The 17,524-nt window shown below is 45.8% G+C and overlaps 1 protein-coding gene across 1 annotated transcript in view; it reads left to right on the forward strand.

Annotated features, from left to right (window-relative positions):
- SMARCAD1 (SNF2 related chromatin remodeling ATPase with DExD box 1) overlaps positions 1 to 17,524 on the forward strand; it is a 261,584-nt gene that overhangs the window by 159,591 nt on the left and 84,469 nt on the right. Inside the window, exon 10 of the mRNA XM_082268551.1 lies at positions 10,217 to 10,419. Coding sequence (XP_082124677.1) covers positions 10,217 to 10,419 — 203 coding nt within the window. The remainder of the gene's footprint in view (positions 1 to 10,216; positions 10,420 to 17,524) is intronic.

Here is a 17,524-nt window from a genome sequence, read left to right on the forward strand (position 1 = left end):
GTGTGCCCCACCGCCAGTGTGCCCCACTGCCAGTGTGCCCCACTGCCACCGCCAGTGTGCCACACCGCCACCGCCAGTGTGCCACACCGCCAGTGTGCCCCACCGCCACAAACAGTGTGCCCCACCGCCACAAACAGTGTGCCCCACCACCACCACCAACAGCCAGCCACTCCAGGCAGCAGGTACCAAAAAACAAAACAAAATACAGTTACTCACACAGTCAGGAGGACTCAGGACTCAGACCCCCACAGTGTGCCTCACCGCCACCACTATTAAAGATCTTATAGAACGTAATTGCATTATAGAATAGTAAAAAAAAGTCAGTTACTTTGCTGAGTAACTAATTACTTTTTCAATGTGGTAACTGAGTCACTAACTCAATTACTTTTTGGAAGAAGTAATTTGTAACTGTAACTAATTACTTTTTTAAAGTAAGATGACCAACACTGGTTACACACAGAGTAATATATTTCAAGCGTTTTTTTTCTTTTAGATTTGAGGATTATGGCTTACAGCTGGACTCAAAATCCCCAGGCACAAGGTCGCATTGGCGACTAGAATTAGTGTCCTGGCGCCTGGGCTACACTGTGGCAGGTGTCTTGTCGCCAGACATCCCATGTCTCCCGCAAGGTGCAGGTGTCTCCCGGACACCCTCAAGTGCCAAATAATGTCTGGCTGTCTGTTTCAGCTGTGACAGAACGGAGCCAATGCTATCTGTATAGTTCCAGGTTCGTCCTGTCACAGGCGGCATGATATCAAATGATAGAGGAGAGGTACAGGAAGCATCAGCTCTGCATGCCTCCTCCAACGCCGCTCCTTACACTCTCTGCCAGCATTTCCCGCCAGCAGCACCCACAGCATTTGCAGCCAGCAGTAAGTCACATGTGCTAGGGGTGCAACTAGCCCCCAGGACAAAATTTTAAATATCCCAGCATGTGCAGTGTTTCTGACTCCAACCACAATGACCACTTCAAATCACTGAAGTAGTCATGGTGGAGTGTTCTTTTAATATCTCTCAGAAAAAGTAAACCAAGTACACACAGGTTGAATGCTGGGCAACATCAGCCGGTGCAATAAAAACTGGCCGCCATTGGGCCCGTGTGTATGACAGCTGGTCCGACAAAAGGGTGCCATTCAGCATGTGCAAAAAAAAAATTGGCTCCTAACTTTTTAACTTGCTCCTAGATTTTAAGCAAATTTGTCAAGCCCTGGCTAGAGCTGCACGATTCTGGCCAAAATGAGAATCACGATTTTTTAGCTTGGAATAAAGATCACGATTCTCTGTGTAACAAAAAAGAAATTGGGATAACTTTACTGTTACGTTTTTTTTTTTTTATTCATTAAAGTCTATTAATTGCGTTTGAAAGACTGCTGCACAAATACAGTGTGACATAAAATATTACAACAATCGCCATTTTTATTCTGTAGGGTCTCTGCTAAAAAAAATATATAAAATGTTTGGGGGTTCTAAGTACTTTTCTAGCAAAAAAAAAATGATTTTAACTTGCAAGCAACAAATGTTAGAAAAAGATCCAGTCTTTAAGAGGTTAAACTTCCTTTCTCCCTGGCAGAGGGAAGGAAAAGATACAATGTAATCATTTTTGTTTATAGTTACTGGGAGACTTTGCTGATAGCCGTTTGCCGGGAGGCTTTTTTTTTTTTTTCCACAGCTGTTCTCTCTGCTATGCAAAGAATCGAGCATATTTCAGGTTTAGATCGTCAGGAGGGGTGAATCGAGATCGCGATTTTCATACGATTAATCGTGCAGCTCTAGCCCTGGCTTACAGCTAGTGAAAACCCAAAAATGAGTGTATCAGAAAATTCTGTATCTCCCCAAATCATCACGGACTGTGGTACATTATGTATTTAATTTAAAAATCAAAGTCCCAGAGTCTAGAGGAAGAGTGGACAGGCACAGAGTCCAAGTTGCATGAGGTCCAGTATGAAGTTTCCATCGTCAATGATGATTTAATGAACAATGTCATCTGCTGGTGTTGGTTCTCTGTGTTTTATCAAGTCCAAGGTCAAAGCATCCCTCTACCAGGAAATTCTAGAGCACTTAATGCTTCCCTCTGCTGACCAGCTTTATGGAGATGCTGATTTCATTTTCCAGCAGGACTTGGCACCTGCCCACACTGCCAAAAGTATCAATACCTGGTTTTAATGATCATGGTATCACTATGCTTGATTGGCCAGCAAACTCGCCTGACCTAAACCCCATAGAGAATCTGTGGGGTATTGTCAAGCGGAAGATAAGAGACACCCGACCCAACAATGCAGACGAGCTAAAAGCTGATATCAAAGAAACCTGGGCTTCAATAACACCTCAGCAGTACCACAGGCTGATCACTTCCATGCTATGCCACATTGGTGCAGTAATTCATGCAAAAGGAGCCCCCTGACTAAGTATTAAGTGCATACTATACTGTACATGGTCATACTTTTCAGTAAGCCAACTTTTCTGTATTAAAAATACTTTTTTTTATTGATCTTGTGTAATTTTCTAATTTTCTGAGATACTGAATTTTGGGTTTTCACTAGCTGTAAGCCATAATTGTCAAAATTTAAAAGAAAAAATGCTTAAAATATATTGCTCTATCACATCTATATAAAATAGGAGTTTCACTTTTTGAATTGAATTACTGAAAAAAAACATATTTTTTTGATATTCTAATTTTATGAGATGCACCTGTATGTATAAACTGAGGACGAGTAGGCTTTATTTTATTTGTTTTGGCGCCAAATCTATATCTTTCTCCTTATACTTTTGTCCTGATATTAAGTTAAATAAGTAGGGAATAAGTGTGAGAAAATTACAGCTTGGAGCAAATACCGTCAAACATTTTCATTTGAGTTGGCTTAGCTGTTCCCTAAATCCTTTAAGCATCTTGTCAATCGAGCAAGGTACATAAATGTAGTATATCTTAAAGAACTACCTGTAATCTCCCTAAACCCTTACTCAGAGGAGGAAATAAGGTGATAGCTGTAAAATCAAAAAGCTTGGATCAATTAGGTCATTCGTTTATTAAAGATTAGAGGCTCTTGCTAACCGGCTGCCTGAGCCATTCAGGTTTAATGCCCAGGATGTTTCTTCCACCCAGGCAGCGCAGGTGCTGCGTACAGTCGGTCATTAACCACTTGCTGACCGCCCCATGCAGATTTACTGCGGCAGGGCGGCTATTTTGCAAACACTTGCAAACTGGACTCTTGTTTGCTACACCATATACACAAGTACAGCGTGTACTTGTGTATTAATGGCGTGTTAATGGCAGGCTGTAGGTTGCATCTGGGCTGCCTGGGCAGAGCAAAATATGCCTATTACACTGAATGTGGCTTAGGCCACCCGTGTGCAAGAACCCATGTAATCATAAACTGAAAAAATATTTCTCTTACGTCCTCCGACAGTCGCCGCCTCTTCATATTCGTCACAATGGGGTATTAGACTTTGCTCCGAAGAAGTAGCTAGGCAACAGAATATGTTAACATTAAAGCTTTTAACATATCCCACCCTCAAGGGGTGGTCCCCCCAGTCAATACCCTCCTACTTCCTGCAACCATATCTCAGTTTCAATGTCTAGCTTGTCAGGAGTAGCTGGTTCTCTCTGTGCTGGGGCTTTGTGCCCCAGCCTCTTTCTTCTTTTTTGATTTTTTGTTTGAGTTTTTTCTCTCTTTACTTAGCTGTTCTTTTTGTCAGCATTAGTTAGTTCTTCTGACGAAGAGGATCATGCGGGCTGGGTCTCGGGCTGATCCCCCCTGGTCACAGGTCGTGGATCAGTGGCTTCCCAGCCTGCCATCGAGCGTTCAGCCAGGTAACGCTCCTGGCACAGTGAACGACCCATCCCTGTTCGGTGCAGGGATGATTGGTGAGGTGGCTACCTCACTGGACGCTGTGCGGTTTCTTAACCCCAATTTTGTGCGTCTTGTATGCGACTCTCCCTGCCTCATGTGCAGCGGCTTGTTCGCCTGTGCGGGTCCCCCACACCATTGAGAGGTAAGTGTATCTATGTGGGGACCTGTCTGTCGGGGGGGGGGGGTGTCAGTCTGGGACTGTGTAACCTGCCTCTGTTCTCACTGTTTGTCTCCCTATCACTCTGCTGCATGCTGCGGGCTGCAAGGGGGGGGGGGGAGCTGTGTGACACTGTCTGTGTCAGCCTTGTTCAGTGTGAGAAGCTGTGTGCTGTGGGGCATGTTTTGTGGCATGTTGGGGCACGATACAGCGATCGCTGCGGCGATCTGCCATGTTTTTTTATATGGATGGTGTTATATGCATAACTGTACTGTAGGAGCGGCGGTTTCGGCGCCAAACGGCGCCATTTTGCCTGCTTTTGCTCCGGCCGCATGTTCTCCATGCAGGCGGCCATTTTCTTGTAGCCTCCCATAGGCTTTAATAGAGCGCCCTGGTTTCATCACTTCCTCTTCTCCTGGGTACACCGATCGAGGCAGCAGCAGCGGCAAGGGTCTCCTCAGGTTTTATCCTTCTGTTCTTGCTATATGCATTGCCTGTGTTCAGTTTATTGTTCCCTGTGGGGGTCTCATTGTGCTTGTGTGTGGTGCGGTGGGCTGCGCTCGTTAAAGGGGCAGTTAACCCTTTATTCTCCGGCATATCATATTGGGGCAATGGATTCTCAGGAGGGCAAATTTCCTGCCACCTTGGTGGAAAGCCAGGGGACCGCTGTTTCCCCCCCAGGGGGGGGATTTGGCCAGTATTGTGGCTGGCCTTGCTGCTCAGGTGCAGATGCTGGTGGCTGCTCAATCTACTAAAAGACCCAGAGTTTCTCTTTCCTCTGATTCTGAGGGTGAAGGTGAGGGTGCTGTTATCTCGGGGGTCTCCTTATCAGGGTCCCGCTCCTCCCTGGATCTCGTGGGGTCCGAGGTGGAGGCTGAGGTTGAGGGGGTTGATAATTCTCCCCCTGGCTCGCCTGAAGAGCTTGCAATCATGGATGAATTGATTGCTTCCATAAAACAAACGCTGCGTTTGCAGGATGAAGTGTGTCCCCCCGCTGCCTTGGCGGCTTATGGGACGCAGAGAAAACGCAGGACGCCGCAGGTTTTTCCCTGCAATGATGATTTTCAGCGCGCTGTTAAGGAACAATGGCGCAATTTACGCAAACCTTTTGCTGTGCCAAGTAGGTTCAAGCTGCGTTATCCTTTTTCGCCTTCCACTGATGAACGGTGGTGTGTGCCACCCCCGGTGGATCACGCAATTGCGGTTTCGAACAAATCCACTGCGATTCCTGCAGAGGATTCCCCGGTGTTCCGTGATGCCACGGATAGAAGACTGGAGTCTCTTGCCTGTCATACTTATTCTGTTACGGGTTCGATGCTTAAAGCTCTGTTTGCCTCTCTTATGGCGGCCCAGGCTGTCGCAAGTTGGACGCAGATGCTTAGGCGCGTCCTAGTGGCCGATTCGGCCTCGCCGGCGACCCTGGATATGGTGGATCAAATCCACCAGGGTGTCATGTATCTGTGTGATGCGGACTTGGACTTAGTCCCGTTGGCTGCACGTGTACACAGCGTGGCGGTGTTGTCTCGCCGCCTGGTTTGGTTGAAGTGTTGGTCGGTGGACCAATCTTCGCGTAAGACCTTAGCCAATCTGCCTTATGATGGGTCTCGCCTTTTTGGGGAGTCCTTGGATGCGTTGATTAAGGGGATCACCGGAGGTAAGAGCACTCTCTTGCCCCATTTCCCCAAGGCTAAGGGGGCTTCTGGGAAGAAACATGCTAATTTTCGGCCTCCTCAGGGGTCCTTTCGTGCCTTTCGGTCGCACTACAAGGGCAAACCGTTCAAGGGACAGGGCTCTCAAAAGAAGCCCTGGTCTGGTAAACAGAAGTCTGGTCAGTCCGGACCCGCTGCCCATAACAGTGCGGCCTGAAGGGGCGCCCTCACCCAGTTTTGGGGTGGGGGGACGCTTGCTCGGTTTTCTTAAACCCTGGTTGGCCCGCGTGCGGGACCGGTGGGTTCAGGAGATCATTCGATCTGGTTACAAGATCGAGTTTCTCTCTCGGCCGGAGAGCAGATTTTTTCCCTCAAATCTTCAACTGTCTCCAGAGCGTTTACGGGACCTGCACCTGGCGGTGCGAGACCTGAGGGCTCAGGGAGTGGTGGTTCCGGTGCCTCATCGGGACAGATTTCGTGGGTTTTATTCCAATCTGTTCACCGTGCCCAGGAAGGAGGGCAAGGTTCGTCCAATTCTGGACTTGAAGGCTCTAAACCGCTCTGTGCGGGTTCGCAAGTTCCGCATGGAATCCCTGCGGTCGGTGGTGGCTGCCCTGGTTCCGGGGGAATTCATGGCCTCCATCGATTTGAAGGATGCGTATCTTCACATCCCGATTTTCGAGGGTCACCAGAGGTACCTTCGATTCGCCATTGCGGAGGATCATTACCAGTTCGTGGCGTTACCTTTTGGTCTCGCCTCTGCTCCACGGGTTTTCACCAAGGTGCTTGCACCGGTTCTGGCATTGCTGAGGGCCCAGGGCATCTCTGTCCTGAGGTATCTGGACGACATCCTGGTTCGGTCTGCGACCAGCCAGGGTCTGGAAAAGGACCTGTCACGATGCAAACTCTGCAGGAGTTTGGTTGGACGATAAATTTTCCAAAGTAGACGCTGAGTCCGTCGGTTCGTCTTCCCTACCTGGGAATGATCCTGGACTCGGTTCAGGCAAAGGTCTTCCTGCCGGAAGACAAACTCAGGACTCTTCAGGAGGAAGTCAGGTCCCTCAGGGACGTTCCGCACTCGTCTCTGCGGACGTGCATGACATGTCTGGGATTGATGGTCTCGGCCTTCGAGGCGATTCCCTTCGCCCAGTTTCACACGCGGGGTCTCCAATCGGAGATCCTGTCCAGGTGGGATGGGCGACCTCAATCTCTGGATCTTCAAATCTCGTTGGGCCATCGCACCAGAAGGGACCTTCTGTGGTGGTTCCAGTCCCCGATGGTGTCGGGGGCCAAGTCTTTTCGTCCTTGATCAACGCGAGGAAGTCTTCCTCGGGGAAGGTTTACTACCGTACTTGGAAGGCCTATTTTGCCTGGTGTGAGTCCAGGGGGTTTTCACCCCGCACGTACTCTGTTTCTCGAGTATTGTCCTTCCTTCAAACAGGTGTCGATCAGCGTTTGGCGCTGGCTACGATAAAGGGTCGGGTGTCTGCGCTGGCCGTTCTTTTTCAACGTCCCGTGGCTTCCAACTCCTTGGTTGGCACTTTTGTTCAGGGTGTGCGGCATCTGGTTCCTCCTAGGAGGGAACCTCTGCCTCCTTGGGACTTGAATCTCGTTCTATCTGTGTTACAACGTGCTCCTTTTGAACAGATCAACATCTCGTTGTCTATGTTGTCCAAAAAGGTCGCCTTTTTGGTTGCGATCACTTCGGCTCACAGAGTGTCGGAGCTGGCGGCTTTGTCCTGCAAGTCTCCGTATCTGGTTATTCACTTGGGTAAGGTGGTCTTGCGACCTAATCCTTCCTTTCTTCCGAAGCGAGTTTCGGAATTCCATCTCAATGAGGATATTGTCTTGCCTTCGCTGTGCGCGAAGCCTAAACATCCGAAAGAGGTGAGACTACATTCTTTGGATGTTGTTCGGGCGATTAAGGTTTACCTTAAATCGACTGAGTCTTTTCGAAAGACGGATTCTTTGTTTGTTCTTCCAGAGGGTCCTCGGAAGGGCATGGCGGCGTCGGCCTCTACCATCGCCAAATGGATCAGGCAGACCGTTGAACAGGCATATGTCTTGCAGGGGAAAGTTCCCCCTATGCCTGTGAAGGCGCACTCTACTAGATCTCGGAGTACGTCTTGGGCCTGTCGTCATGGGGCTTCTGTAGCCCAGGTGTGTAAGGCGGCGACCTGGTCGACCGTACACACTTTCACAAAATTCTACAAGGTAGATGTTCAGGCATCGGCGGATGCTTCCTTTGGCCGCAAGGTTCTTAGTGCGGCTGTTCCCTAGGGTCACCTGTTGGGATCCCTGGCTGTTGGGATAAGTTTTTTTTTTTTTTTTTTTATCCCCTGGTTATTTTTTTCCTGGGTTGTTGCTCCTGTTGAGCAAGTTTTTTTCCTATTGCCCAGCTGGTTTCCTTCCTTTGGTAAGGTTCCTTTCTTTGATGCGGAGACTGTGTTGCCTTACAGCGCGGATGCGTTTCCCACCCCTCATGTTTGCACTGCTTTGGGACGTCCCCATTGTGACGAATATGAAGAGGCGGCGACTGTCGGAGGACGTAAGAGAAAACGGAATATTTGTAAAATCTTACCTGTAAAATTCCTTTCTCTGAGTCCTCCGACAGTCGCCGCCCCCGCCCCTCTTTTGGGGTTTTGGTTATATACTCTACTGCTATTCCACTGAAACTGAAATATGGTTGCAGGAAGTAGGAGAGTATTGACTGAGGGGACCACCCCTTGAGGGTGGGATATGTTAAAAGCTTTAATGTTGACATATTCTGTTGCCTAGCTACTCCTTCGGAGCAAAGTCTAATACCCCATTGTGACGAATATGAAGAGGCGGCGACTGTCGGAGGACTCAGAGAAAGGAATTTTACAGGTAAGATTTTACAAAAATTCCGTTATTTGCATCCAGTAGTGATGTGTATATATAATTTTTTTTTTTTTTTTTAAGATTGCAAATATACACTTGCACACTAGTATTCCAGCATTCCTCTTCTCCCTTAGCTTCTCTCCCTCTGGCAACTATAATGTGATTCCAGTGCTGCTGGAGAGGGATGGGCAAGGGGGATAAACTAGGACACTGGGCAGGGACTAGATGTGCTCCTTATCAATTGATGACCTCATTAGTTGTTAGGGTGGTGGTGGCTGGCCCAGATGGTGCCCAAGGTTATGATTCTGCCCAATAAAAACTTGTGGCTTTATGTGACAAAAAAGGCATGATCAATAATTTGTAGGCTAATTTGAGGGAACATTTAGGACTTTTGCCACAGTACCCAAGGGTGCCACAGTACCCTGGCTGCAAAAGGCTGTTTTAAACTGTATTGCTGCGTAAAAGTATTAAAGATGCAGTTCATGAAACCTTCCCTTCACTACACCATATAAGGATATGAGGAGGTCACACTAAAAGATGTATTCTCAATTTACTCAAAAAGTTCATGCCAGCCAAGATATGCAGCCACTGCAATAGCAAAAATTATTTAGCAGATAGTCTGTAGCAACAGCAGGACTATAACCCGAGAAGTTTGAGCCCTGATTCACACTGAGGTGTGGGAAACACAGCGATTCCTGTGCGTTTCTTGTACTGCATAGCAATCGCACTGTGTTCATGCGATCTGCTGCGGGTGTCAATTAAAAGTTAATGGCACCCCAAAAGCAGGTCACAAAATGCACTGCGTTTGCCTGAACCGGAATGTATGGGTATTTACATCCAGTTCCAGTGCAGTCAAAATTAATGGGTTCAAATCGCACCGCACAGAATTGCATGTGATTTGAACAGGAATGTCGTGCGAATCATGTGCAGTGTGAACCAGGGCTGAAAGTAATTTTAGACTGATTTCTCAAGACTCTTGATTTGGGAATAATTTGAAGGCTCATTGTGGCTCAGGATTCAAAAAACAAATTTTAGATAGCAGAAGTAGTTTTGAGTCCCATATTAACTTTCATCTAGACCAGTGGTCTCCAAACTGTGGCCCGGGGCCGAATGCGGACCTTTGCTTTCTCTTTCTGGCCCTTGAAGCACTCTTTCTCCCACTAACAGCCATGATGGAGTACTATTCCTTCCACTACCATCGATGAGACACTATTCCTCCTACTGACACCAGTGATGGGGCACTATTTTTCACACTTACATCAATGATGGGGCACCATTCATTCCACTGACACCAATGATGGGGCAGTATTCATCTCACTGACACCAATAATAGGGCGCTATGTCTCCCACAAACACCAACAATTAGGCACTATTCTTCCCAATGACAGGGCATTTTCTACTCCCACTGGCCACAGTCTGGCCCCCCTAAAGCCCGAAGGACCGTAAACTGGCCCTTTGTTTAGAAAGTATGGAGACCCCAGATCTAGACGGCAAACTTATCAGTTTATAAAAGTTAGAGCATGCATGTTTTTATCGACTTGTGTGCAGAAGGGTAATAATTTATGCTACTTTTGCATTCTTGGTTGTTTTAAAGGAAGAGGCTGCCTGTTTTTCAAGGATATGCAACTGTGTGACTTCATGCACACCAGCTATATCACATATATTTTTTTTTTCAATTTATTCTTTTTCTCTTTTGCAGCTTAACAAAATTAACAAAGTGAATACTCTTTCGTTAGACCTGGTTTGGAACTGTAAAATACTGATCAAGGAGAGGGAAGTGGTTTTAAAACTTATGAACAGATGTGAGGAGATTTCCAAGAAATTGGTGAAGCAGGTGACACATATCACTGAAGAAGGTGAAAGCGGGTGGAATGTGAAGCAACCATCTATGCTGTCTAAGAGGTATGTCCAGACTTGTCAGGGTTTTTATTTCAGCAATGTCCGTAACATTCCACCACCTTAAGTTAGGTGTAGGTTTTTACTTGACTAATGGCGCTTTTCCACTGCATAGAACCGTACCGGCTCGGCACGCTTTTGTGCTTTTCCACTGCGGTACCGCATGGTATAGGGTCGGAACGGTTCGGTACGGTACGGTATAGGTTTGCTTTTCCACTGCATGGAACCGAATGCTACGGTACGGTACGGCTCTGAAAAAACAGTACCTACTCGATTGTGGTTCCAACAGGTACCAAACTGGTACCATATCCCACAATCCTTTGCATGCAGTCACTACTAGCCACTGATTGGTCAGAGAATCACACCCACCCCGTTGTTATCCCACCCACTTAACTTTAGTACTACTTTAGTGGAAAAGCAAACCTATACCGTACCGAACCGTTCCGACACTATACCATGCGGTACCGCAGTGGAAAAGCAAACCGGGCCGAGTAGAGCCGAGCCGGTACTTGCAGTGGAAAAGTGCCATAAGTGGGGACCAACCGGAAATTGATAGCCAACTTAAATTCAGAATGCAAGTGAGGTGGTGGTAAGCACTTTTGTTCATCTGCAAAGCGAGATGAGTACAGCTAATGTGATATGTTTGTTTTTTTATCACTTGATCCATAACTAAGCATTCCTAGGCACACCAATTCCAAACCAAAGCTGATTGCTTTTTTAATACACCGCTTCCACAGAAAATTTATTAACAAAAGACTGGTCACCAGTATGGCCTATTGGGTCGCTGCAAAATATCTTATCCCTGTTACTGACTTACTATACCTTGTTTCGCACTGTATCTGTGTGGAGGCAGCCATCTTTGTGAAGGCAACCTATTTTGTCATTTTAAAGCTACACCCCAGGTGACTGTTAAGGGTATATTTAATAAGCAGCAGGGGAGGTACAGAAATCGCATGTCCACAGAATGAAGCAGGGAACAGCAGCACAGCAGTGGCATCACCAAATTTTGTGAGATCAGTAGTCAGAGGCAGCAATGCCATTATATAATCTCCCACTGCATACAGTTATTGGGCTTAAAGTACAAGAATGGAATGCAATACCAAAATATGGCTTTTTTTCAAGGTACTCATTAGGTTTGTTTAACTTTGCTTGATGTTTCCTGTAAAATTATAATTTTTCACTTTTTTCCCCACTTGAATTCAGACACATTTAGGGGATTAGGGCATACAGAACTAATGCGTCAGTATTGAATGATTTGTTAATTGTGCATTACAGGACACAGGATGCTATCCAGAGACACAGGGTTATGCGGACACCTTCAGGAGATTTTGATACTAGCACAATAGCTTTAAGATAGCCCAGTATGATCCTCCCACATCCAGCATCCCTACTTTTTTGCTGGGGTCCTCAGGAGATTGTTACCTTTGCTCTACTCTGAGAGAAGCAGACCGTTTTTATCGTTACCGTTTTTAAGATTTCTCTTTTAGGAAGCTTTCTTTGGCATAACCTTGGAGGCAGTCCCTATGCCCCACTGGGAGGAAGAAGCATGTTGGACCTGTAATGAGTCGTCGTACACTGAACACTGCAAAAGGCACACACACACTTCTTGGTACCTTAGGTTCTATTCACATCCATGCATGTTACTCTTGAGCGTTTCTGTAGTGCTTTTTGCGTTTTTACAATTGTTCGATTCTCATTTTGCATTTCGTTTTTTTTTTTTTGTTTTTTTTAGGCAAATTTGTTGTTTTGATGAGATTTGAAAACACAAATCGTGGCAAAATCCGGGTAAAAACAAACTACATGCTTTTCTGCTGCTTTTCTATTGAAGTCTATTGAACCACAAAAGCAGTGTTTTGCGTTTAAAAAAAGTCCCTGACCCTTTCCAAAAATGCAGAGGCACAAAACTGCATTGATGTGAACGTGTTCCATAGGAACCCATGTTATAGTGTCCTGCATTTCTGCAAAAAGCAGAAAAAATGCATTGGTGTGAATGGAGCCTAATGCCTCGTACACACGCAATGATTATCGACCGACCGATCGGCCGTCTTTTGTCCAAGTTGTGTTTTGTTGGTTGGAATGTGCCTAGACTGCACACGAATTTTCTCGGCCAACAAAAATCTACTTCAGAAGTGATGTCATGTGCTGGTTTACTTTCCGTGTGTTTTTTCTTCTCTGAGCATGCCCAGTCTTGCTCATCAGATTTTTGTCTGCCGAAATCTGTACTGACTGACCGAAAATCGGCCGTTGTGTTGACGGCAAACAAAAATTTTATAGCCTGCACACCAGATTTTATTCGGCCGAAAAGTCGGAGTCGGTTGTCGAAAGCATCATACTAACAAGCCGAAAATCGGCCGATCGGACGTTGGCCAAAAATTCACGCCCAATAATTGATGCATGTGTACGAGGCATTAGGTGAAACACACATGAAAGCTGCCGAGTGCTTGTACAGGTTCAGGTTCTTGGTTTACACTTTGATGCAACTTTGTCCCTGAAGACTCCTGGAAGAGTTTGCTCATCAGGAGGGCAAAGACTGCTTGGAGTCCCTGAACCCTGCTTGTTGCCTTTTGTATGGTGGGGCTTTAATAGTGGTATGTCTGGGCCTTTTCGTTTTATTGGGAACCTGTGGGTGCATGCCTATCCTCTACTTTTTCCCCCAAAGGGTTAACAAAGATTGACTGGCTGCAACCCTTTTTGTTGCAGACCAGCAGCAAATGGAGCGTATCACCATTTTAAATTAGGTGTCTACGCATCCTCTTTATTGATCATTCTTCGCATGCTCGCTTCATTTTCCAGAATGTGTGCAGCCGACTCCGTATATCAGTACTTTCAGTTCTGTTTCTCGTGCAGCAGTGTACCCCTCCTGCTTCTGCAGGTCTTGTGCATCTCTCTTAATTAGATTTTCTACTCCGTATCCCCAGTATGGAGGATCATAAGCACAAGAGCAGAGGTGCCATGTACCTTGGAAGCTCCAATTGTTCAAAGGGGCCTGCAGTGTACCCTCCAAAGAGCCTGATAACGAGTGCCTGGATCACTGTCCCTTGTTTGAATCACAGCACTTCTCCTTTTCAGCGGTAGCTCCATCCGCGGATTTATCCAGGGAGGATTTTAATGCAAGTATGTCTTGAGTTAATGGGAACATTTTCTAATTTGCCTAAAGCATATCTATGATCAAAATGTAAAATCTTATACAGAATTTATTTCCACTTAGTTTTTTAATTATTTCTAGCCTACTCCTTTTACTCTGAATGATTTTGAAGTTTGTGAAGATGCCCACATAATTTCTTAAATTCTGTGACATATGTTCACGTTGCCCTGTTGATTGGCATTGCTGCACACAGAATTCAGACCTTGCCTCCTGAACTACAGAGGTGGGAGAAGAGTTTCAGCCTGTACAGTAATCGCATCTTTCAAGGACTATATAGCCCATAACCATGGGCTATATAGTCCTTCGACATTGAAAAGTAAACCACATAGAGGAAGCTGAAAAACATTAACGGAATCTAGGAAGTTGTGAAAGAGATGGCAAGCCATATTCAAGGAATTAAACTTTGGATTGTCAAAACAAGAATTGTATGTTTTGCAATTACAATGCTGATGTCCTAAAATAAGTGTATAATATAACCACAGATTGTGGACCCTATTGCAACACTTAAGCCGGTCATAAATGAATCGAAGTTTGGCTGGTACGTCAGGCCGAATTTCGATCCACGTATGGGCAGCCTGGATGTACACAAGTCTATCGATCGATTGACTTGTATACAACCAGCTTATCGGGTTTTTTCCAAACAATCAGTGCTGCCGGCTATAGACTGCACCACTAATCATCGTATACTGACGGCAGGGAAGGTTCCCCAGTGTTCCGAATACAATACCACTAATCGTATACTGACGGCAGGGAAGGTTCCCCAGTGTCCGAATACAATACCACTAATCATCGTATACTGACGGCAGGGAAGGTTCCCCAGTGTCCGAATACAATACCACTAATCATTGTATACTGACGGCAGGGAAGGTTCCCCAGTGTCCGAATACAATACCACTAATCATCGTATACTGACGGCAGGGAAGGTTCCCCAGTGTCCGAATACAATACCACTAATCATCATATACTGACGGCAGGGAAGGTTCCCCAGTGTCGGAATACAATACCACAGTGGGAGTGATTCCCCCCTTCACCTCAAATGTGTGGATAGGGAAATCTGTTTTTTTTTTTTTTTTTTTGTTTAACCCACTGGTTGAAAAAAATGTTTGCACGTGTCTAGACCTGGAATGACCAGTGTCAGTTTTGCCTACAGTTGCTTGTCTGTGTTCTGCCCCCTGGTCTGAAGAAAAGAGTATATATATTTTCCTGTTCACTATTATGGCATGTTTTATTTAGTAATTTACTTAAGCTGAACAAGGTCTTTGTGCCATTTTTTTCCCAACAATACCCTGTGCAGGAGGTGTTCCTATCATAATGGACCACCACCCCCCCCCCCCCCCCTTCTGTAGATCTAGCCATTGCTTGTCTTAAGTGGGGAGGGGAACTTAGATACCCAAAGCCCTTTTCTTTTGCAGGACCTGCATGCAACCTGCTATCGCGGTTATGTTTACAGCCATGTATGTTGGTCTGCAGAAAATCTTTGCAAAAAAATACCAGTTAAAGTGTTACTAAACCCACAACAGTAAAATATGTCTAAAGATGCAGAATAGCCTGCCTCGTTATACTCACTGTGTAACTTAAATGCTTAATCCTCTGTATTGTGTAAAAAGGATGTGTGACCCTGTATGCACAGATCCTCCCCCTCCTGCACGTTCCCTCTTGACAAGTCCAGATAAGCACAGTAAGTGTGGTTCAGCTGCACATGCTCAGTTTGGTCTCTCTTGCTCAGAGAACACTTCCTGGTTTTAGCTGAGCTATTCAGGTTACATGTTATTAACATCATATATGTGGGAGCGTGTATACAGATCCTAAATGACAGCCCAGTCCCTCTCTCCCACCTCCATGCCCAGTAACTAAAAAAGAAAACTGTGGGCGGGATGTCACATCTTGATGGAAGATTTTTTTTTCTTAGGAGGGTACATGTGATCAGCACAGGGCCAATCAGCACCGTCCATACATTTTCAGACCGAGAATTAAGGGTATTAAAGCCTGATAAGACAATTGTACAGTTCTGGACAAGTTTATCCAGCCATTCACAAAAGCTTTGTATTCTTTTCACTGAATACAAGCTTTCTTTGAGAGGAGATGAGGGGTAGGTAAACCACGGAATATCCTCACATATTTACAGAAAGCCTTGTATTCAGTGAAAATTATACAAGGCTTTTTGTGAATGGCTGAAGAAACGGGAATGGGAAAGTAAGTGATACGCGCTTCACTGTGCTGTCACAGTCCGTTTCCGGGGGAAAAAAAAAAATAACCTATTTAGCATCCTCAACAACCCTCTAGATGTGTTTGGCAATGGATTGTTAATAACTTCTCTCGCCCATTCACAATAAAGTACCTTCTTTCTTGGATTTCCCCTTTAATAGTACCCCACTTCAAGAGGCAGTCCCTGACACCCAATTTCACTCCATGTCGTTACAACTTATAGCTGTATGGGACAAGACATTCATCTGCAGCCCAGGACCTGGCTTGCTCTTGCTTGGCAGAACACATATCCAACTTTAAAATCAAGGAAGTCCTTTTTGCCCTTCTGCTGGAAGGTTTCTCGTGACAGAACTGGACTCTGTCTTAATTCTAGGGACTTAGTCGCCAGAGAAAGCTTTTGCTCTGATCAGCATTCTTCTGCTCAGTGACCCAGTACACCCTCAGCACTGAACCTCAGACAACACAGCGGTGGCTTACATCAACATTCATGGAGGAACTAGATGTTTCAACATTCAGAGGGGTCAGATTCTGGCTTGAGTGGAACTACATATAGGAGGTGGTATCAAAAAGTTTCAAGACTTTTGTAACCGGCCAACAGATGGCAGCACAAGGCTGCACACAGTCACACGGAGCACCGACCTTCATAAGTCAGTGTGCCAAAAGACATTGTCCTGTGTACATTGGCAGCTGTGCAACTGATGCTATTCTGACCATGTGCGTTACCACATCTGCTATTTAATCATAGACAGCAAGTTAGAACAAAGAGCAAACGTGAAATTCTTTCTTAAACTGGGCAAATCTGCCACAGAGACTTTTGACCTGACTTGACAAGTTTTTTAGGGATACTGCAATGAGTCGTTCGAGGTGTTTTGAGTTGTACGATTGTTCTTCGATCATCGTGCACAAGTTACTGAATGGTTTTAACATTGTTGGGAGTTGAGCTTGTTGAAGGTCTTCCTGATCTCTCGCCATCTTCCAGTGATGATCTGCTCTTAAAGCTTGCATGCCACTCAACACATTGAATGACTCGTTCCAGCATTGCTGTAAACTTGTCAAACGTCTCTGTGGCAAATTTTGCCAGTTTAGCTGATGTAACACACATGGTCAGAATAGCGCCAGTTGCACAGCTCCTGATTTACACACTGACTAATGAAGGTCGGTGCTCCCTGTGACTGCGTGTGCTGCCATCTGTTGGTGAGTCTCAAAAATTTTGATACCACCTTGTACAAGCCCTGTCTGCCATGTGCATTCCAAGCAGTATATTGGAAGGCTGAATTCCTCAGTAATAAACCTCTGGACTCCAGAGAAGGGTCTCTTCACCTATCTCTGTTGCAGCTAGGGGACAACAAAAGTGGGACCCCCTGGCTTCCAGATTCGACAACAAGCTTGTATGACTTGTTTCCATGTCCATTGTATCTCCTACCCTTCACACTGGACACATTGGTGATCTATACGCATCCCCCCATCTGTGGGTCCTTCCTCGTTGGCTCCGCAGGGTTGAGATGGAGGGCATTCTGGTGATTCATATCGCACCAACTGGCCAAACAGGCAGATGTGGTACTTAGACCTTGTCGGACCTCTTGTGTCCCAAAGACCAGTTTACCACCCTGCTTTAATGGTTGTTGGCTTTAACAGCCTGGCTGTTGAAGCTTGAGTCCTGAAAAATGGTGGCATTTCAGCTTCAGTTAATCCTACACTGTTAAAGGCTGGGAAGTAGACCTCTTGACAGGTCTACAATTGCACTTAGCACATTTTTTGTGG

This window comes from Pelophylax lessonae, assembly GCF_965119305.1.
Source record: "Pelophylax lessonae genome assembly, chromosome: 1".
In the NCBI taxonomy this organism is placed as follows: Eukaryota; Metazoa; Chordata; class Amphibia; order Anura; family Ranidae; genus Pelophylax; species Pelophylax lessonae.